General features: G+C 41.0%; 1 protein-coding gene across 1 annotated transcript in view; it reads right to left on the reverse strand.

Moving 5' to 3' along the window:
* The window catches only part of LOC124544770 (gamma-1-syntrophin), a 788763-nt gene that overhangs the window by 44293 nt on the left and 720035 nt on the right, over nt 1–24435 (reverse strand). Inside the window, exons 7-9 of the mRNA XM_047123450.1 lie at nt 22523–22681; nt 9288–9512; nt 3942–4145 (exon numbers count right to left, since the gene is read on the reverse strand). Of these exons, the coding sequence (XP_046979406.1) occupies nt 3942–4145; nt 9288–9512; nt 22523–22681 (588 nt within the window). The remainder of the gene's footprint in view (nt 1–3941; nt 4146–9287; nt 9513–22522; nt 22682–24435) is intronic.

Here is a 24435-nt window from a genome sequence, read left to right on the forward strand (position 1 = left end):
TAATTTGTTTTCCACTTATACATTTGTCCTCTTTTTATTTTCGCAGTTTCCCTCTCTACAGATCCCCTCCTTTATTATTCTTGTATTCCTTTGTTGACTTTAGCTTTCATCTGTGATTTGCTAAATGATTGTAGTTTCTTATCAATATTTTGTAACTTTAAGCTTAGTTTTGTTGTTTATCTTCTTTCTTGTATGTAATGGACTAACTTCTCTCTATTCTTCACCTTCTCCTCTACCTGTTTTGTCATTTCTTCTCAACAAATGATGTCCATGTGCAGTTTTTGATAATGTGTGGCTACAATAAGTTATCATATACACCACAATGTATTACACATTTATACATTTTATGATAAGTTTGTTGCTACTTCTTAAATAAAAATTTAAGATTTTTTGGCTTATTTCACATTCGTGAGGACCATTAAACTCAGGATCCAGTGTGAAAATATTAATGTAACTCCTTTTCTTTGTAAGTATGTGTTATTTGTTCTTGTGTTGGGACATGTACTACACATTTGAGTATCTCCTCATTAAGGATCCATACATCAAATATGTATCTAATCCAAGATAAACCCAATATCAATACTTGAGATTTTCCATTTACTGAGATCCCTGTAAATAGGCCAGAAACATGGAGACAGATAAGATTTTACATCAAAGACTTTCCTTAGTAATAAAAAGCCTATATGATGCAGAAAGTTAGAATTGTTTCTAAATTAATCATTGTGAACTACGAATTATTAACACTGTAATCCAAACTGACTGGCTCATACTAATGGGCGATGAAAGTGGATTTTTGTTTGGAAGATTAGATATAAAACTAGCTTTTTAGGAGGATAACAACTGCACTGGAGGGAAAATATCAAAATATAATATAGAATTGGAAGTATTGTCAAGGAGTATTTTTTGCTTTTTTTATATATATATATATATATATATATATATATATATATATATATATATATATATATATAAAAAAAACAAAGATGAAGGATGGGATGGGTTGAAGGTGTTGATCTACATAGGCAGAGATACGTTCTGTGGGGGCTTGGCAACCAGCTACAATGGGGCGGCCGGGACGATTGGGTTTGTGGATTTTAGGAAGAAGGTAGAAGGTAGGGGTGCGGGGTGTCGGTGGGGTCAGGAGGTTGATGAAGTCAGGTGAAAGGTTTTGCAGGGGGCCTAAGGTTCTGAGGATTCCTTGAAGCTCCGCCTGGACATCGGGAATGGGGTTACCTTGGCAAACTTTGTATGTGGTGTTGTCTGAAAGCTGACGCAGTCCCTCAGCCACATACTCCCGACGATCAAGTACCACAGTCGTGGAACCCTTGTCCGCTGGAAGAATGACGATGAAGCGGTCAGCCTTCAGATCACACAGATAGCCTGGGCTTCAGCAGTTGTGATGTTGGGAGTAGGATTAAGGTTTTTTAAGAAGGATTGAGATGCATGACTGGAAGTCAGAAATTCCTGGAGATGAGGAAGAGGAGGTGGGTCCCGCTGCGACGGAGGACGGAACTGTTCCAGGCAGGGTTCAATTTGGATGGTGTCTTGGGGAGTTGGATCATTAGGAGTGCGATTAGGATCATTTTTCTTTGTGGCAAAGTGATATTTCCAGCAGAGAGTAGGAGTGTAGGACAGTAAATCTTTGACGAGGGCTGTTTGGTTGAATCTGGGGGTGGGGCTGAAGGTGAGGCCTTTGGATAGGACAGAGGTTTCGGATTTGGAGAGAGGTTTGGAGGAAAGGTTAACTACTGAATTAGGGTGTTGTGGTTCCAGATTGTGTTGATTGGAATTTTGAGGAGGTCTCCAACCTCAACTCCTTTGGTTCCATGAGATTCACCTGGTCCTACTCCAAATCCCATGCCACTTTCCTTGACGTTGACCTCCACCTGTCCAATGGCCAGCTTCACACGTCCGTCCACATCAAACCAACCAATAAGCAACAGTACCTCCATTATGACAGCTGCCACCCATTCCACATCAAACGGTCCCTTCCCTACAGCCTAGGTCTTTGTGGCAAACGAATCTGCTCCAGTCCGGAATCCCTGAACCATTACACCAACAACCTGACAACAGCTTTCGCATCCCGCAACTACCCTCCCGACCTGGTACAGAAGCAAATAACCAGAGCCACTTCCTCATCCCCTCAAACCCAGAATCCCCCACAGAAGAACCACAAAAGTGCCCCACTTGTGACAGGATACTTTCCGGGACTGGACCAGACTCTGAATGTGGCTCTCCAGCAGGGATATGACTTCCTCAAATCCTGCCCTGAAATGAGATCCATCCTTCATGAAATCCTCCCCACTCCACCAAGAGTGTCTTTCCGCCATCCACCTAACCTTCGTAACCTGTTAGTTCATCCCTATGAAATCCCCAAACCACCTTCCCTACCCTCTGGCTCCTATCCTTGTAACCGCTCCCGGTGTAAAACCTGTCCCATGCACCCTCCTACCACCACCTACTTCAGTCCTGTAACCCGGAAGGTGTACACGATCATAGGCAGAGCCACATGTGAAAGCACCCACGTGATTTACCAACTGACCTGCCTACACTGTGATGCATTCTATGTGGGAATGACCAGCAACAAACTGTCCATTCACATGAATGGACACAGGCAGACAGTGTTTGTTGGTAATGAGGATCACCCTGTGGCTAAACATGCCTTGGTGCACGGCCAGCACATCTTGGCACAGTGTTACACCGTCCGGGTTATCTGGATACTTCCCACCAACACCAACCTATCCGAACTCCAGAGATGGGAACTCGCTCTTCAATATATCCTCTCTTCCCGTTACCCACCAGGCCTCAATCTCCGCTAATTTCTAGCTGCCGCCACTCATACCTCACCTATCATTCAACATCATCTTTGCCTCTGCACTTCCGCCTCGATTGACATCTCTGCTCAAACTCTTTGTCTTTAAATATGTCTGCTTGTGTCTGTATATGTGTGGATGGATATGTGTGTGTGTGTGCACGAGTGTATATCCGTCCTTTTTTCCCCCTAAGGTAAGTCTTTCCGCTCCCAGGATTGGAATGACTCCTTACCCTCTCCCTTAAAACCCACTTCCTTTAGTCTTTCCCTCCCTTTCCCTCTTTCCTGATGAGGCAACAGTTTGTTGCGAAAGCTTGAATTTTGTGTGTATGTATGTGTCTGTTTGTGTTTCTATCAACCTGCCAGCGCTTTCGTATGGTAAGTCACATCATATATATATATATATATATATATATATATATATATATATATATATATATAGAAAGAAAGATGATGAAACTTACCAAACAAAAGCGCTGGCAGGTCGATAGACACACAAACAAACACAAACATACACACAAAATTCTGGCTTTCGCAACCAATGGTTGCCTCGTCAGGAAAGAGGGAAGGAGAAGGAAAGACAAAAGGATATGGGTTTTAAGGGAGAGGGTAAGGAGTCATTCCAATCCCGGGAGCGGATAGATATATAGATATATTTTTCCCACGTGGAATGTTTCCCTCTATTATATATATATATATATATATATATATATATATATATATATATATATATATATATATATATATATATATATATCTCTCTGTGTGTGTGAATAATTGTATGATCTGGCCATTTTTATTGGGAGAAGAAATCTGATATTCTGTGGGTCATATGGGTCAAAGGAGGTTGGGAGGTGAGACCCCCAGTTAGATAAGATTGGGTAGATCAAATAATTAACAAAAAGATACTGACTGCAATTGAGGACACAAGGAATTTATGGTGTAAGCATACCAAGAGAAAGGATTGGTTGATAGGCTGCATCTTGAATCATCATATCAGATAGAAAATGACCAAAACATATGTTCTTCATTTATGTTCTATTTGCATAAAATTTTTGTACACATATAATATTTTGGGATGTGGAATACTAAAAGTAATTGCATTATTTTGACAATAAGTAGAACTTACTTTTGTTTCTATCATTTTTGTTTCACTGTCCTGAAAATGGAGCTTCAGTTTGCATTTGCCATCATCAGAGGAACCTTTTAGCTGAGAAAATTTATATTTCCAAGAATATGTTTTGGATTCTGTGTCATAAAGGGCAAATCCCATGTTCCAGTCCAATGTCAGACCAGCTGTCTTCCCACAAGTCGTCACAGTGAAAGTTTTGCTCTGTAAAATATTAAAATATTTTGCACTGAAACTGTGATAGAACAGCATAAAAATGAAATGATTTGTTCACAATAGTTACATATACATGTCCAATTGACGGAGAACATTTTCCAAGTGAATTACAGTCTTGGTGTGTATTTTTATTATAATTTGGAAAGAAACTACAGATTTTTATCTAGCAGTACTGCAGAAACCCATTATACTCCAAACTGGCAGGCAATATAAACTGGTAAGCAAAACATTATGGCCACTGTCAGCTGTTCGCTTGCTATAGTCATGAGAATCTATGGAAAGCAACTGATGGATAGTGAAAACATGAGTACATGACAAGGAGTTAGACAACCATGAATCATCACAGAATGTCAAGGTAGGAAGTTTACTTGCTCCATAAAGCAGGAAAGGTGGCAATCTGTGCCACAGTACAATGCTGAAGCATTCCACACAGTGTACATTGTTGAATACCGGGTGTTACAGCAGATGACCTCTATGTGTTCTCATGCTGAACCAATGACAGCAGCAGCAGGCACGGGATACCTGAGATTGGACTGTGGATCTATGTCATCTGTTTGAATAAATCATGGTTTTCACTACATCAAACAAATGGCCATGTCTGGATACACTGTCATTCAGGTGAACAGCTGCTCAAAACATGCACCATATCATGGATGTAGTGCTCAGAGCCATTTGAACCATTTTGTACCATGGATGTAGTCTGATTGGGGCAGTATTATGCTATGAGGGACATACATGTGGGCTTTCAAGGTACCTGTAGTAGTATTTGTAGGCAACATGATAGTTGTGGATTATGTGAATATTACTATGTGCTGCTTGAATCCCTTTATGCTTCCCCAACAGCAATTGTTATTTTGCAGCAGGATAATTTTCCATGTCACAATGTCAGAGGAGCATGATAGTGAACACACGTTGTTGCCATAAAATTTACCTAATCTGAACGTGATGGAACACACCTGAGAAGCTATCAGGTGCCAACTCTTCACTCAGAAACCACTGGCCTGAATTTTATGGGAATTGTGAGACCTGTGCATAGACGTCTAGTGCCATGTACCTCCAGAAACCTACCAAAGAGTTGATGAATCCATGCCGTGCAGCACAGCTGCTGCATTATGTTCAAAAGGTGTACCAAAATGCTGTTAAGCAAGTGGTCATAATGTTTTTGCTTATCAGTCTTCATTAGAGACAAGGTTGTTTTAATTTTTTAAGTTAAGGATATCATCTCTGTTATAACTCTGCCAGGAGAACCTTATGGACTGACTATCTTTGATGTTATGCATACTTACAGAATTTGAAGCTCAGTGCCTGGATGTTAATTTCCTAAATTATCTTTAAAGATCATAAGATTTCTGAGCATTGGTAAATAAAAAAAGGAATTTCTAGGTTATTAGTGTGTTTGTCAGAAGCTGAGTGCAGAGAATAGGTTCATGATTGTGAAAGTACTAAATCAAACTTTTTTACTTTTACTTAAATTCCATTTTATTATCAAATTGTAATGATGATTAGCAAATACTGAATCATAATTTTTTTTAAAAAAAATATCTTCTTATTTTTAATCATTGATGACATGAGCAAGGATGTAGCCAGAATTTTGTCAAAAGGGGGGGGAGGGGGTCCAATTTGTAGAAGAGGACCTTTATTCTTAAAATTCTCATAAAGAATGATAAACCATTCAACAATGAACTTGGAGTTTTCATCTTGTGGAGATATAATCTCATTACTTGGGAGTGCTGTATTTTGGCAAACCACTAAGAAGCAGTTATGCTCCAATCTCCCTTCACCCTCCAAGGTCATTTTACACTCTTCTTTCAGTCTCGATTTGAACTGAGGAATTGATCAGGAATGGATTAGCACTAATTTTTTTGAGGCACTGCGATTATTACCAACAGGGCTTTTGGAGTAAAGATATTTCTGTTTGACAGAGAAGTTAGAACAGTTTTTAGTGGTGAAAATGCAAAGGATCTTGAATTATTCAACCTGACACTTCCCTAAATGCCGTCATTTAAGTATGCATCTCTCACTTCTTGCAGTGCAAGAAAGATCATTTTCTGCATTAAAGAATGTCCTGGAAGAGAAATTTATGAGAGTCTTAGTGCCGAGACTTTCTCAAGAGCTGCTCTGCTCGCCTTTGAAGCAGCCGTTTTCATTCAAGCAGAGGCACTACATCTTTAAGAGAATTGGGATTTTTCAGGAAAGAAAGGTGTTTGGAAGGAACCAGCTGTGGCCTATAGTAAGGGAGCAACCCTGGCATTTGCCTGAACTGAGGGGAACCACAGAACAACATTTTCAAGGTTGCTGGTGGATGGATTCAAACTACCTTGCTCCCAAATACAGGGATTGCTAGCTCAGTGGCCTAACACTCAAGAGCTACCCCAAGTTGACAGAAAATTTGAAAAAAAAACTGGTTGTCAAATTGTTTTAAAATAAAATAAAATCAAAATTTTAAACATGGCTGAAGCAGCAACTGTTGAAAATCTTCAAGGTAAATGATAACAACCAAACAGTTGCAGAATAAAGATTTATTGAAATCCTTGACCACCATTTCGGTATATTTAAATATAGCTTCATCAGAAGCAAAAATACACTAAAATCACATCCTGCAGTGAAGATGCATAAAAAAATTGTGCCAAAGGCGTCACAACAAAATACTGAATTCTAACATTGCAAGTTTTTCATTTAATTGCTCATATTTGGTCATTTGACAGTGCACTATTGTATGGATATTTTAAAATTTAATTGTGCATGGGATTGTTGGCTTCATCTATGCAGGATTACACGACCATAAATAGGTTTTGGACAAAAGGGGGAAGGAGGATGCAAAGCCCAGTCGGCCAGGAGGAATTCAAGTAGCCTTCTCAAAAAGTCTTTTATAAATGAGTCAACTATAGAAATTGTTCCCAGAATGAGATTTTCACTCTGCAGTGGAGTGTGCGCTGATATGAAACTTCCTGGCAGATTAAAACTGTGTGCCGGACCGAGACTTGAACTCGGGACCTTTGCCTTTCATGGGCAAGTGCTCTACCATCTGAGCTACCCAAGAAAGACTCACAGCCCATCCTCACAGCTTTACTTCAGCCAGTACCTCGTCTCCTATCTTCCAAACTTTACAGAAGCTCTCCTACAAACATTGCAGAACTAGCACTCCTGAAAGAAAGGATATTGCAGAGACATGGCTTAGCTACAGCCTGGGGGGTGTTTCCATAATGAGATTTTCACTCTGCAGCAGAGTGTGTGCTGATATGAAACTTCCTGGCAGATTGAAACTGTGTGCCAGACCGAGACTTGAACTCGGGACCTTTGCCTTTTGTGGGAAAGTGCTCTACCATCTGAGCTACCCAAGCACGACTCACGGCCCGTCCTCACAGCTTTACTTCTGCCAGTACCTTGTCTCCTACCTTCCAAGCTTTACAGAATATTAGATTAACAGAATTTAGATTAGATTAATGGAATTAAATTTAAATTAATGGAATTTAGATTAAGCACAAACATTTTGTTATTTAGCATACAGTTTCAGAAATTCTATACTGAGTGTGATCTTTATTGTAACTCATCTCTCCTTCAAACTGTGGTGTGTTATTTGAAGAAGAGAATAGGAAAGAGGGATAACCTTGTTTAGTGAAACCACTTGATGTCACTATGGAAACTGAACAACAGGTGTGCAATTAGTGCCAACTCCCGTGGTATCACTAACAAGAGGGTGCTTGTGCACAGGCGCATCCTAGAATGAGCCCACATCAGATTTGACCATATAAGATGGTCCAAAGCTGGTCTGAGTCAACTATGATCCTATCTGTGGAGTGTGCAGTGAACATGCTAACAGTTTGGCTCGGTGTTTATACCGTGAAATCTATTTATCAAAAGCAGAACTTTGGTGCAGTGCAGATTGAATTATGCTTTGGAATACAGACTTGAGATAGCTTGGACTCTCTCTCTCTCTCTCTCTCTCTCTCTCTCTCTCTCTCTCTCTCTCTCTCTCTCTCTGTGTGTGTGTGTGTGTGTGTGTGTGTGTGTGTGTGTGTGTGTGTGTGTGTGTGTGTGTGTGTGTGTGTTACTTTTCACAAAAACAGTAACGAGTTAGCACCGGCACATTCAAACTAGACCTTGAACATTTTTATAACAAGGGGCATGTGTGGTTTTTTAACCATGGAACATTTAGAACAACCACTAACTCTAACTGTACAGGGTTATCAGGAACTAACAACAGCTTTATTTTAGGCAGCACAAACATTAGCATATGTTGCAGAAATGTTTCTCATACAACCCATGTTTATGGCTTTTCCATCATTTAATGAACAACACGGAGAGTGAGTATTGCCATTGACTGCATTTATACATTTTACAGAAATTGGAGCCATTAACAAAGCTGGCAAAACTTGAGTTGTGTAAATATTAGTTTGTATCCAGCTGTGGGACTCCTTTGTCACTGTGTCTACTACACTGGTGCCACACACTGGCTGTAAACAGAATGAGACAGAGGATACTGGCTCATCATCTTATGATTAAACTCACCCACACCAGGGTCTGTCAGCATGAGTCCGGCTGCCAGGCAGCAGCATGATCAAACAGCAATGACACCATCACACTGAGGTTGGTGTGTGCAGCCCATGGGCAGCACCACATTGCAAATTGGATTAGTAATCTACTTATAATCCCACAGTGGAGGGCTCTCTTCCTCTTTATGTTATGGTCAATTCATGTGCTCATTTGACTACACTCTCATGGAACTTGTTACTTGTTTGGACCAAGCCTAGCTATGTATATGGGCTTTGTATGGAATTTTTGAAAGCTGTTTTCACTGAAGTGATTTGGTTATTATATGCTACTTAATTGTGTGTGTCACTCATACCAACATATTGTAATATTGAAGAAAGTTATACATATAACACAAACTATCCATTATATATATTTTTTATGTTATAAATTTGTTACTGGAAGCTCAAAAGCTTTCATAAAGAAATAAGAATTGTAAAATGTGGTAGTAAGACCTTCAATCAAAGGGAAAAAGTTATCTGTTTCCACTGGCTCATTTTTCTTCCTTCTGAAGGTAGAAGTAATTATCATAATTAACCAGCTAGGGAACATTTTTGATACTTGATGTATATGAAGATTTTATGGTAACTGTTTACATACCCCCAATTTCATAACTGCAGCACAAACAGAGCAATGCCATGCATTTTCAATCCGAAGCAGTTCTTGTCTTGTTTCAACAGACAGATATCTGGATTCATGACCTGATGTCTGTATTAGAAAACAGTGCTGTCTCTCATCTACATTTTCAGAATCCTTTATGACTCTGAACATGGTCTGATAAACTTTGAATACCAACTTGCATTTAAGCCAGTCCATAATATTCAGCTGTAAGCATGGATATATAATTAATAATGATGCATAGCAATGTTCAGATGATCAAAATTGATAATTATTAAAGATTTATTTCATCAGCCATTAATGGCAGTTCTGAAATATGACCTTTCTTTAAAGTTAGTGCCTCCAGCAGAGTATTATTATCAGATGCTGAGTTACCTTTGTAATCAGTTATACAAGACTTATTTTTCATATTCTTAAATATGCCACAATAATAATCTACAAAAATTTGGATGAGAAAATATTTAATTCCAGACCAATAATCCTTCCAGAAATGTTTGAATTAGTATCTTAAACTAGAACAGTAACTTTTGGGAAAATGAGCAGTTAACAGCATCTCCAGTTGGCTTTCATAAAGGATTTTCTACCAAGAAAGCTGCAATTAACACCAAGAAAACCACAACAGAAAAATTTATTACTTGCTTACTCTTTGACCTTCAAAATCATTTGGTGCAGGCAATACAAGTTATGCTGCATAAATTAAATTAGTATGGCATTGATTAATTCATTCTTCTAGGGATAATTTCTTAATTTCATAACAAAAAACAGGGAGTCACACTGAAAAGCTGTGTGTTGAAAATAAAATTAAAATCATAATGAAAAAATATGCAATATGCAATCCCACAAGGTTCAGTAATGGAGGATACAAAAATAATCTTGAGGTACATAAAAAAGAAATAAATAGTCAAACTAAATGAAACATCATTTGCAATACACCCGTTGTAGCAGTTCTTCCTGCTTTATTTATTTCTTCGTTTGTTGTCCTTGGTGTCGATGTGCTGCGTTGCTACACTGGCTGAAAAATGGGGTTTGTAATTTGGACACTGACTACTGTAAATACTGTAGCAGACAGGTACACATTTGCATTTAACCGTACTTTACTTTGCACAACCCACAATAATAAACAGTTATATACGAATGGCCAGTGCACTATTGTTTAAACTTTTCATAAGTCTCATCAATAGGTTGCAGGTGAACCTCCACATACTGCTTCGATAGTTTTCTGTTGAATATCTATGAGTAGTAAAAACATAACCACATAGTTCACAGTCCTTCAAATAAATTGAACAGTCACTGTCATTGCTTTAACGCATGGCCTATTGGTGTAACACTTATTTCACTATTACACTGATACATTGTTGTCATTCTAAACAACACAGGTTCCCTCATCTGAAACATGGCCATGGACTGAGTGTCTCATGACCAAAAACTGGGCCCTTATATATTGTCAAAATAATAGGAGCTGAAACTACACATTGTTCAAAGTTAAGTTTACAGAAATTACAATTAAAACTTAACTCATTAAATTAACTGAATACATCAAAAAATTGCGTCTTTGTAACAGTTTCTTCTACTGCAAGAGTTGGGCCAAATTATTTGTTTTAATCATGAAATTAACAAATATCATTATACAAACAATACTTTTGACAAAACTGTTAATTACTTTGGAATTAATTCAGGGCTGGTTTTGCTAACATGTTTTCAAATAGGGCCAAATAGATACTTTTAGATTACTACTATTTTGTCTTCCAAATGTTTATAATTATTATAGAATTTATATTTGTTTATATGTCGACAACAGAATTCAAGTTATGAAACAATTACTGATTTTGCCCTATAACAAAAAATACTAACTAGGCATAGTCAAAATAAATTAGAAAATCAATTACATATGTAAATCTATGCACAAAATTAGATCTGGTGTTACATTCTTCAAAACTAAGGGCCAATCTTTCTACTTTATGAAAATGTAGATTATGTTCCCGTATGTTAATGGTAATCAGTTAAAAGTAACAAAATGAATTTAAGGAGGCAGATGGCAGAACAAGAGGGGAATTAAAATTATCCCAGCTTGCTTTGACACAGCTGGATAAAAACCTAAAGTCAACTCATAAATTAATCAAGAAGACCAATTAAGTAACTTTAAGACAAGATTACTAACTTATTTTACATTTTTTTCACTCCACAGGGTCTTACATTTTTTGTGCAATATAAACCAAGTATTTATTCAGCAAAAGTAATCAGGATAGATATTTTGCAGAACATTTCAGATATCCAGGAGTTCTTACACCTCACTTCACAGCAGATTAAATCCTTAACGGTATTTGTTGGTGATAAAAATCAGTTTTAGTTGATGTCTGATTTATACAGTCACTTAAATGTGGCAACAGTTCATTGACTTGTTGGTTGGAAAACTGGATTTTGCGTATGCATACCTGGATGATCTGTTAATTTTTTCTTCCTCACTTGAGGAACATGAACACCACTTAAATACAGTGTTACAACTATTACATACAAACAATGTCGCAGTGAACAATGCTAAGTCACAATCCCGCTGCACTAGTGTCACTTTTCTGGGCCGTATGGTTTCTGCCAACGCCATCTACCCGAACGGGTCAAGGCTATTAGTATGGTGCCTTGGTCCGAAGACTTTCAGGGCCTCTGCCACTTCCTAGGAATTGTAAATTACTACTGCAAACACATTCCCCATGCCACCGACCTAGAAGCCCCCCTGATGGATACTCTTGCGGGAAAAATCACTTCAGGGTCTCGGGCAGTCAGGTGGACTCCAGATATGTGATGTGCATTTGATAACCTCAAGTCAGCCTTACAGATGGCCATTACACTCACTCATCCCATCTCTGATGCTCCCATCTCGCTTACTACAGACACGAGTGATAAAGCTGTGGGGTTGGTACTTCAGTAATCCATGGGTTCTGTTGTAAAGCTGCTCAGATTTTTCTCCCACAAACTGTCCACTTCCCAATGTAGATGGTCAACCTATGGCTGGGAACTATTTGCTATTTACGCTGCTATTAGATATTTCCAAGATGATATTGGAGGTCGCCATCTCATGGTATTTACCAATCACGAACCATTGGTATATGCTTTTCGCAACCCAGGCAAGGACTCATCCCTGAGACGTTTTGGACTTGTGGATCTCATATGCCAGTTTATGAACAACATACATTACATCAGAGGGGCAGACAACATCATTGGCAATTTTTTGTCTTGTGTGTTGATATTGTCTTCACAACTGGACCTCAGTGAACTCCTGGACCTCAGTGAACTCCCTAAATTGCAAACAGATGATACTGAACTCGCCACATTGCACTCTGATCCTAAAACAGGACTCAAACTAGAGTTATGGACACTTCCTGGGTTCTTGTCACCCGTCTGGTGCAACACTTTCACAGGACACATATGTCTGGTGATTCCTGCACCTCTCCGCCGGGACATTTTTAATGGTATTCACAACTTGGCGCACCCTGTCACAGTTGGGCACGAGCATGTGTGGCTTGTCAGCATGCAAAAGTAGGACATCATGCACAGCCCCCCAATGGGTATGTTCGATGTGACAAAATGAAGATTTCAGCACATACACATCGATATCATCAGGCCCTTACCCCGCTCAGACCCTTTCATTACATACTGTCCACCATTGACAGGTTTACCTGCTGGTTAGAGGTAATTCCCCTCACTACTATCACAGCTGACATGGTGGCCTGAGGCCTTTTATTAATGTGTATCTCGCACTTCAGCTGCCCAGCTTATATCACCACCAAGCAGGGCCACCAATTTGAGTCCACCCTCTTCTGGCACCTTTGTGAACTGCGCGGGGTGAAACAATTTACGATAACAACATACGATCCCCAGACAAATGGGCTTGTTGAACACTGCCACTGATTGCTTAAAGCATCATTGATGTGCCATGGAGGTGAGTGGGCTGTCACCTTACCGTGGGTAATGTTAGGCATTTGAGCCGCGTACAAAGAGGACCTCAGCGCGTCTCTGTCAGAAGTACTGTACAGAGAAACCCTCACTCTCCCAGCAGAGCTGATTGAGCCTCACTCCCTCTGGATCAAATCTGTGACTTGACGTTCGTCAGGCATGTTAAGGAGCTAATCACTAACACTCGTGTGCCCCCTCCTCGACCACACTCACTTCCTCATGTATTCCTGCATAAGGACTTGGTGTCATGCACTCACATCATGGTGCACAATGACACTGTCTGACCAGCACTCAGCCCCCCATACTCAGGCCCACACAGAGTCATATCACAGCGTAACAACATGTTCGAAGTGCTCATTAATGGCACACGTCAAACAGTATCTGTCTGTTGCTTCAAACCGGCGTGGTCTCTGGGAGAACAGCCTGATACCCCACCCAGTCGGCCCCCACCCCCTGCTACACCCGTCTTGCATGAGGCATCTACCAACAATCCACGGGTGAGTGACAACCATTCCTGCATGTGTGTTGTGTGACAGTGCTACAGGTATGTGTGACATCCCCCCACAGAGTGATGCATGCGATGACTCCCCCTCCCACAGGTAGCCTCCCTACCTCTCCCCTGTTAGGATTTAGTCAGATATCAGGGGCCAGCCTCAGAATGTGTGACGTCGCTGACGATGACTCATGTGGAGATTCTGTCAACCCCTATACGGAAGTGGCAGTTGATGCCAACACTGATTTCATTTGCAGTTCTAAAGTGTTTTTTGTTGTGCATCTGGGTAATGTGTTCGTATTCTACAAATGACCCAGCTTCCCCAATGACATGTTGACCCACATTCATCTTTTCCAGTCTGTCCTCTCACCTGTTGGTACTGACCCATCAACGATAAAAAGTCCTTCATACTGCAACAGGTATTCAGGCTCGCTACACCAGCTCCCCACAACCCACCATCCCCTCCCTGGATCCCTTCACACAGCTGTACAAGGATTCGCCTGGTCGGGCAGGACCATCCACCCCCCTTGCTGACTCGAAGATTTCATTTACTAATGTAATGTAATGTATTGTTCCTGTTTAAACCCCCCCCCCCCGGTGCTTCCTTTACATGTATGTCCTCATATTTGGGGGGCCGGGGGGGGGGGGGGGGGGGGGCGCCTAATGTGGCAACTATCGACCAAGTCGCATGTAACATCTTCGTTTGGCAAGCTCTTTGTGAGAAGTCTGTGGTCGTGTGCAAAACGGAAAACATATGAACCGAGAATCAAGAAATGTGTATATCTGTATATATGTGCTTCAGACCAATAAAATAGTGCTTATTACATGTGGTATAATGTACATCGTTGGATCTGGCAATCTTACAACACTAAACCCATAGTCACATCTACATTACTAAACAGCTTTCCTTGGGCATCGTCATCCAATTACAGTTTTAGGATGCATATCTAAAGGATTCCGAGACACAAAAATTTGATCTTCAGTATTTCATACAGTTATTGATTGAAGTAAAAATTTGAAGTGCTGTTATAATCTACTCCTCCAGGGCTACAATCTTATGTTAAAGATCTAACACAACAAGTCAAATATACAGTTAGAAACTGTGCATATGTGTAAATGTACCATAGCTGTTGGTGCACATATTAGCCAGATTGTGCATATGTGTAAATGCACCATAGCTGTTGGTGCACATATTACCCAGACCATATTCATCCAGTATTTGAGAATGAGAGCAGTTATCAACTTCCAACACATTGTGCACATAATTTAAAACCTTTACAAAACTTTTTACAGCTGACGTCCCCCAAAAAACGTAGAAAGAAGAAAGATTGTATCTTATTACATTTGCGCTGTTCATTCATAAGCCTTCTGCATTCAGTGTTATATTTTAATTTATCACTTCTTTAGTACTAATTCTATTCAAAACATAGTTTGCAGAAAGTATCTACATATACCATTGAATGTGCATTCAAAATTATATCATTGTACAACACACAGTTCAGGAGATACAATGCCATAAACATTGAGATGCATGAAAATCTAGGTTTTTCTTAAATTGCAGTGCAAATTACCCTGACTATAATCATACAATATTTGATGATTGGAGCACTTAGTAACTACCAACAAACTTTAAATGTAATTTTGAACCTTTCCTAAATTTATTCTCACCTATGAGCTTAACGTCAAATATTTAATATATTAACTCACTTGTAAAGTAATCAGATGTTTGAAGCTGTTTCATAGATGATAGTTTGATTCTTTAGCAAGCAGGGTTTTAATGATATTGCATAATGCATTTAAAACACTGGCAGAAAAAAAAATCACATCACCAAAAAATAATTACTGTATAGTAATGAAATTTTGGGAATACAGTTTTCCAGGTAACACATTTAGGTGATTAATATTGCAAGATCACAGGTTAGCGCAAGTGAGTCATTGCAGATGTGGCAGGCTGGTACATTAATAACTGATGTAACTACCAGACTGTTGAATGCAAGAATACAAATGTGCATGTTGACTGGAGACAGATCTGGTGAATGAGTAGGCCAAGGCAACATGTAGACACGATGTAGAGCATGTTGGGTTACAACAGTAGTATGTGGGTGAGTGTTATACAGTTGGAAAACACCACCTGGAATGTTGTTCATGAATGAAAGCACGACAGGTTGAATCAATTTTGCAGTCAGAGTGCCTGGGATAACCATGAGAGTGCTCCTGCTGTCATACAAAATAGTGCCCCAGACCATAAGTCCAGGTGCAAGTTCAATGTGTGTCACACACACCCAGATTAGTTGCAAACCCTCAACTGGCCTCCTGCTAACCAACATGTGGCCATCACTAGCACTGAGGCAGAACCAGCTTCCATCAGGAAAAACAGCGCACCTCCACCCTGCCCTCCAGTGAGCTCTCACTTGTTACCACTGGTGACACTATTAAAACAGACCCGATTTGCATCTTCATAGTGGTGCTACTAGCACCACTCTTGTGTGGATGGAGCAAAGATCATCTTTCAGATGTAGAAACATGTCTACCAACTTTCACTTATGTCCCACAACTCCCTCTAGGTGTTGCAATTTTTTTTTCTACCAGTGTATAAGAACAGTTACAGTCCTTAATTAATTATCTGATCACACAGGCAACACAACACTTTGTCAGGTAATAACAGTGTCACAACTTTGGGGTCACTGAGGGTGGCAACAGTCTGAAACAGAGAACAGTCAATATGTAGTGTTCTGAATGGTGACGACCTTAATTATCAATTATTGGGGGCCAGTGGTCAACTTATCAAGCCCTCACATATTTACTCTATTACAGACATGTAAATACTAATTTATGTACATCACCAATTTATAATAAGATCAGTACATATGTGGCTTGAGTTGCTTTCCCACAATGTCAGTATTGGCTACTGAGCAAAAAAGTTTGATGGCCACTGGTCTATACTCTTTCTTTCTTGGGGTCTTTGTCTCGCTTCATGTGGGATTGGCCATTTTACTAGTTTTACTATTTATTTGGCAGTGTTAGTTGCAGAGAGTGGCCGGATGCCCTTCCTGCCGCAACCCCGAACCCCCAGGGATGGAATTAGTGTACCCCAGTTGTCTGGATCTAGTGTAGGCCATGGAATAGTGTGAATGCCTGCAGATGTCTGCAAGTTGTGTAACTGAGGTGAAACATGGGGACCAGCCCAGTATTCACCTTGCAGGATGTGGAAAACTGCCTAAAAACCACATCCAGGCTGGCCGACATACCAGCCCTCACCGTTAATCCACCGGGCGGATTTGATCTGGGGCTGGTGTGCCTACCTGAGCCCAGAAAGCAGCACTTCAGTGCTCTCAGCTACCCTGGCAGGTAATGGTCTATACTAAGTTTAAAATAATTCAATGTCACTTTGGATTTTGAATCTGAATGCCAGTAGCTGAGCACTTCAACAGCAGAGCATGCTCCGTAGTATGTATGCTTGCTTCTTACCTCCTACTGGGCTTCAAATTTCACTGATTTTTCCTGTTGTTGCTCACGTTCATTCCTACCCTTAATTTCCCCTCTTTTTAATTCTGCCATTATATCCATCTGGCACCCAACTATTTCTTTAATTTTTTAAAATATTAATTATTTCATCTTTTCAAAAGAATTTTATATTTTGACTTTTTTGTTACAGGTATCTACTTTTTCTTTAGTTTTTTCGATTATTACATATATTTTTTCTTATTTTTGCCTATCTTTATCTTATCTGTGTTTTTTCAGTCACATTCATTTATGTCCTCTCTGATATTTGTTACCATCCGGTATCCAAAACATTTATTTGTTGATTTCCCTGTGGTTTGTCCTGTTTTAATGTGCATAATGCATGTTTCTGAGAATTTTCCCTGCATATTTCTGTATAATACTGCGGTAACACATTACTATGCATTCGTGCTTGCCACCCATCTACTGTAGCAGATGATCTTGTGTTGTAGCAGATAATGTGTTGTCAACTGTGTGGATCTGAGGATGAGTTTTCTCTGCTGGCACCAGATACGTGCTTGGCACATGAAGACATCAGTGGTGATTCAGTTTTGTGCATCTACAAAGAGATTAGCAGTGCAGGCCTATGAGGAATTAGTAGGCAAAACTGACACCATACTTCGGGGTAGCATTATTCAGCACCCGTGTTGTGATTCCAGTATCCACCTCACAGAACCCATTGAAATTATGTTGGGTGTGGCAAAATTCTGAACTCTTTTTGTGAAGCATACGCAAACTACTACAGTGCGATGCATACACTTCCAGTACCTCCAAGTTCATCAATTTGTATTTGTGTATTTCCTTGATCAATGTTAGATTAGCCCTGTTTGCCATACTTCAAGAACATTAATGATGTTTCTCATGTATTCTTAAAAACTATGTAAAGTGCTTCCCCCCCTCCCCCCCCGCCACACACACACATGGATGGTAATCACCCCTTATGTGTAGCTGTAATGCCTTTATGAGTGGTGGGGATTGCAGGACCACCTCATTTCAAAGATTCTTTCATAGACATTTTTGTGGCAACTTACCCATGTAAATGTGTTTGCAGTTAATTGTTCCTGTTAACATTTCAATAAAGGAACTGTTTAGTATTTGGATGGTTTTTGTTACACTGTTCTCATGGTGTATCTATCCATTTTATCTTCATGCTGAGCAAAATAATTTTCGTTGAGGAACTGAATTTCCAGACTGGTGACACCAGCTGAACCCACGAATCTGGGCCAAACTTCACACTCTGGCCGGCTGCACCAAGTGGCTGCTAACACCATGTTCCCCCACCACCTGGTTAGTGCTTATGACATCAAGCTTACTGTGCATGCACTGAATGACTACCAACATCTCATTCCACCACCACCCGATTAGCACTCACAGCACAGCACACTACTCCATCGTTCCAATGCTAATACAGGTGTGAAGCATCATGTTGCAGGGCGAATCTGATCAAGTTTGGTTCTGGCAAGTCAGACTCCCACCCCCACCCCCCCCCATGATCCAGAAGTGCATATGGCCATGTTTCATGCTTTCCTGAGCCACTCGCAGGGACAGCAAACACCCTATGCACTGCCCCCCCCCCCCCTCCCCCGCCACCTCCCAGCCCTCAGCTAGCCCATGCCACTATCCACCTGCTGTCTTTAAACTACTGCAACCCCCAGTTGTGGCTTGTTTCTGTGGAGACAATAGTTGCAGGCTTCTCTATTACCAGTGACTGAACCAAGTTCGCCCTGTGCAGCTTGTGCCCTTGGTTGCTGCAGTTATCCCAAACCCGCCATAGTTGGGCAGATATGGTGGTGTAAAAGACCAGCTGGCAGCGTGGGAGGATGGGTGTCCCCACCAGAAATGCAGTGCACATATGCACAATTTTTATAATTTTCATCAGAGGAATAAGCCAATATGTGACCCTTGCAACTCCTCTAGCACCTACACACGCTTGCTGAGCCCACAATTGTTCCCAAAATGTGGCTACTCATGAAATGGCTCACAGAGTCTGTCCGTTGCAGTCTGAACAGCATTAGCTATGCGCAGTTATATGGATGTTGATGCGGTAGCCACCATGGTGGACAGCTTCACACTGAAGCACACACATCCAACCCTCCCACCCTCCTGCACCATGCCCTTCCCCATCCTGTGATACACGTGATAACCAGTGTGCATGCATGCCTGTACATGTGCACAGACAGCCAACCAGCAAGTGGTGGCCCAGACTTTCAGGGTGCCGGTGATTTTTACCTTATCATTTTGGTAGTGATGCCACAAACTGATGGGCACCGTGGATGTGGTCACCTAACACTGGCGGCAGCTGTGAGTAGGCATGCCTAAATGCTCCACTATTTCTTAGTGCTCATTAGTGCACAAACGTCAGAACTCCTCTGCCCCAACAGCTTACCACTTGCACCCCCTCCCCTCCTCACCGCAGCAACCCAAACACTGGCCTCAACCTCAAACCACAAACAGTCCCCAGTATGGACTTACACATCCGGCATCACATTCAAATGAGTTCCTTCCACCCAGTTACTCCACAGAGTGCACCGGTCCCTACCTCCCCCCCCCCCCCCCCTCCCCCTCCCCGACTTCCACAAGATAGCATTCTAAGACCTCCATGGCCTGTCTCACCCCAGCGTTCATGCATCTGTGGCACTCAGCAGGAGCATTTTGTCTGGCCCAGTATCCAGCAGGACTGCATCAAATGGGCTGCATCTGCCTCCTGTGCCAACACTCAAAGGTAGAGTATCACATGCATGCCCCTGTTTCTCTCCCACTGATGGACTATTTTTTGTGATGTCCAGATTGACATTATAGACCCCCTCCCATTGTTACATGGCCACTTTAAGAGATTCACTCAGTGGCTGGAAACTGTGCCACTGTCCAACATCTTGGTGGTAAAAGTGGCCTATTTTGGGGGGGCCTCCACCATGTGATGACGACTGTACCTATTTAAAACACTTACTGAAACTTGCGGAACAAATGTTATTTTATAACTAATTACCACCCTGCTCCTAACAGCATGGTAGAGAGATTTCACAGTACCCTAAAAGCTGTCCTTACCTGTCATCCACAACTTAACTGTCACCCTAGCTTATGGGTGGCCCACAAAACCGACTTGGCCCACAAAACTGTCTTGGGTTCACCTGCCACCAAAGTTGCATATTGGCAGCTGCTTACCATCCCAGGTTACCCCATTAAGTTGCAGCCCTTGTTGGCCACCACCTGCACCCTGGTCTTCAAACAGTAGTTGCTCAACTGCATGACGTGCCTGCATCTGGCGCCCTCACAATGCCGTGGCAAGTGCAAGTCTGTCATGACTTGACACCTCCACTTGTACATGCATGTCAAGCTTCGGCTGGACACTGGGCTGCCACCACTCCACCCACAGTACCCAGGCCTGCACTTTGTGCTCAAGTGCAGGAAGAAGACATTTTCTGATTGTTTCTGTGGCATTGCCACCACAGCATCAACTAATTGATTGAAAATGGCACTATGCCCAATCTCCCCCGCTCTTGCATGTTGCCATTCATCAAAATCAACCTGGCAAGAACTGAAATGTGACAATGGCAGATGCTGCCAGCCTGACAGGCAGCATTTGGGACTCGAGAAGCCACCCTGCCATTTACCCGATCCCCTGCCCATGCAGAACTTCACACGACATCTTGCCACTTGCACCTGCTGCCAGACTGGTCCTCTGGCCTGAGTTGCAAGGTGCCAACACTATAAATTTGGCACTGAGGCACCTGTCACCATCCCTGTGATGTTGGGACATGCCACCACTGCAACCTGTGATCTGGTCTAACAAAAAGAGGTAGCAGCAGTGGGCAGCTACAGCACTGGCACAGGATGGTGATCATTATGCCACTCAAGTGAGCTGCCTGCCATGTGTGATCTGCCCAGGCACCAGCACTCCACCACATCCTCCAGCAGGCCCCACCTCCACACCACAGCATACCTGACTATGCTTGCCGACTGTCGTGCATCATCCAAGCTGGTGGTGAAGTGGATTGTTATCCCTGCACTAAGCTCACAACATCAAACACCAGACGCTGATGCAGATCACACCATAACCCTCCACCTTTGCCAATGGTCCCAACCCCACTGAAAAAAAAAAAAAACCTCTATTATCTGTGGCAGTCTGCAAATCTGTGTAGGGAGTGGCCACTGTGTCCTGCAACCCATTGTTTCCTTCTTGTAGGGATGGGGGGATCTGTGTGGCAACATGCTACTATGTGTCTGTGCCTACCATCCATCTGCTTGAGCAGACGATTTTGCACTGTAATAGATGATGCATTGCCCAGAAAAACACTGCACCATGATCTGTATGCTTCTGAGGACCTGTTGCTGCAGTGCATGGGGTATTTGCCACTTTTAAAAATGTTAATTTTTGCTGATACAAAGTAACAGCAACTGATTCATTTAATGAACCAATGCAAAAGCTTTCGTATTTATAGGCATGTTTACTTCATTTTTCAACACACTGCTATTGTTTTTTGGTTGATGTCTGCTGCCACAAAACAAGAGACTTATGCTGTAACTAAGCAGATCTCCACAATGTTTTCACAGGATAGTAAATATTTCTTGAAAAGCAAATACACAGACTCTTCCAAATTTATTGTTGTCTCAACTGGAAAAATATGACTTTTATACTCTAATCATGGACATTGGAGGATGAAGTGATATATTTGCTATTTTTATTCTTTCAGATTTGATCCTTTTGATGCATACAGTATGATGTCAATGATGGCATTAAAGATGGAGCAAAATTAGCTTTACGCCCTACTTCCTGGAACTATTTGTTCTTCAAGGGGCCTGCGAATAAATCCTATTACCTGGGAAGAAAATTCATCTGAAAATTAAGAGCACTACCTATCACCAAAAGACACTCTGCATGGTGTCGTTTTGTTTTTCAACACCACTGATGCTTTCTTTAATTATGTAATTAGGGCTGAGCACTTGAAAAGAAGAGTCCTCTAAATTAACTTCTATCAAACAGCCAAAGATAACTCATTGATATCAACAAAAATATGTTTTGTGACAGTTATTGTTTACCCTTTAGTGGATTTCACTGTTCTGCAATTGGAAGTAAAGCAATGAAGCTTCACTTTATTTTTTCACTTCTCATCCAGCAAAAACAGTATATTCAAAGGAGACATAATAAACAAATCTGTAGAATGAAATGCATAAGTAAGAGCTTAATACTTTGCATGTAATTATGGTTTAAATCTAGTGTCAGCAGATTGGAAAGCTAATAATATCCTGTAACTAAAAGTACAATACTGTCTCTTACTGGAGGTGAGTCAAACAACAACACATCAGTTCCTTTCAGTGTTAAGAAACGTGGTTTGTAATTTTGCCATGGTTGATTGTTGTTGAGTATTCCTTCATTGACCCATCCCATGTATTCAATTCGTTCTGTGGCAGGGAAGTTACGGTTGTAAAGTTTCATCTGCAAAAAGAAAATGAGTACATTTTGTTTTTATATTAAAATAAATTTGCTACAGAAACACAGAGAATCTACCATCAAAATTCAAAGAGTTTATTTTCATATACAGAGAGCAAAATCACTGTGAATGAATCTGGACATGACCTTTAAATCTTTTGTGGCATGATTGATCAGTAGTATGATTTCTGTTTCGGTTCCAGGTGGTCAACAAACTAAAATGGAGTTGTCAGCTTGGGTAGGAAAAAAAAGCAACAAATCTGGGTCCTGTAACAAGAAAACAACACAACACAATCATCTGTTTAGTTTTCTACTCCCCCCCCCCCTCCCCCACCATGTGTGTGTTCTTTTTTTTTTAAGTGTTCCATATTCTTACAGAAGATAGTACTGGTCGAAACTAGGTTAAAACTTTCTATAAATGTATATCCAGAAGCAAATACTTGAGGTATGGACCATTCTGGTCTATGACAGCCACCTGCCTGCTGATACTACATGAGGAGCTCAAACGGTCACCATTCTGTCTTACACATTCTTCAGACCTCCTCCTCAAAGAGTAATGAACTCTTGCATGCACTTGAATGCCAGTGGATTTTGTTACATCCATGACACTTACGCTCCTGTAACAGGTTCTCATTGTTGAGGGATGTGGAGCACACCATATCCAGAATTATATGGACTTTAGGTCAATTGAATCGGGAAAGCATGCTACTGCATCAAACGATATCATTCATCCCCCCCCTCCCCCCCTTTTTTCCCAGATGGAATGGGATTTTTACGATGTCCTTCAGCACACATGGCATTGTACCTTTGATTAATGATACTGGTTAAATGATAACCAGGCATTTCCCAAATGCAATAATAGGATTCCATTTCATTGTTGAAGCCTACATTGTTCACAATCCATGGAATCACTAATCTTGTTCTGATGTCACCACAACCTCAAAACAATATGTATTGGATGGTTGATGTAGGAGACAGTAGTAAGTGCTTTATCTGACAACAGCATCATTATCAGAGGACTAAGTACAGAGACGAGTACAACCAAGAAGAAATGGCAATGAACATCGATAGGAAGGCAGCCTACACCACTGTTCTACTGACTTTTCTCAACACAATGGCCCACATCTCAACAGGGATTTGTTTCCAGACAGATCTTTGTAGGACTTTGTTCTAGTTTTGACCAGTACTTTGCCCAGTGAGGATATGGTGCATTTTTTAAACATGCTAAGACTATCCTACAAAATTGGGTGAACTTGTAGCTATTTTAAATACATCACTGAGACAATCATTTCCCTGGATAAATGTGAAAAAGTTATGTGTGAAAGAGAGTTAAGTTGATATTTGACATATACTACAATGTAAATGAATGCACTGTTGACAGGCACAGTTAATGACACTGACACACAATCAAGTTGAAGGAACATGTCATTGCACTGACTGGGCAGTAGGAGCTTTGTGAGAGGTTACTATGCCATGGATAGTGCCCACTGATAAGCTGAATTCTGCTTGAACAAAGAATTTTTTGCTTTTTGTTTATTCATAACTGAGTGATTGCAAAACACAGAGTGATCAAAAGTATCCAAACACCCCCAAAAACATAAGTTTTTCATATCAGGTGCATTGTGCTGCCACCTACTACCAGGTACTCCATATCAGGGACCTCAGTAATCATTAGGCATTGTGAGGGAGCAGAACGGGGCACTTCGCGGAACTCACAGACTTCGAACGTGGTCTGGTGATTGGGTGTCACTTGTGTCATA

The sequence above is a fragment of the Schistocerca americana genome, chromosome 1, assembly GCF_021461395.2.
Source record: "Schistocerca americana isolate TAMUIC-IGC-003095 chromosome 1, iqSchAmer2.1, whole genome shotgun sequence".
Lineage (NCBI taxonomy): Eukaryota > Metazoa > Arthropoda > Insecta > Orthoptera > Acrididae > Schistocerca > Schistocerca americana.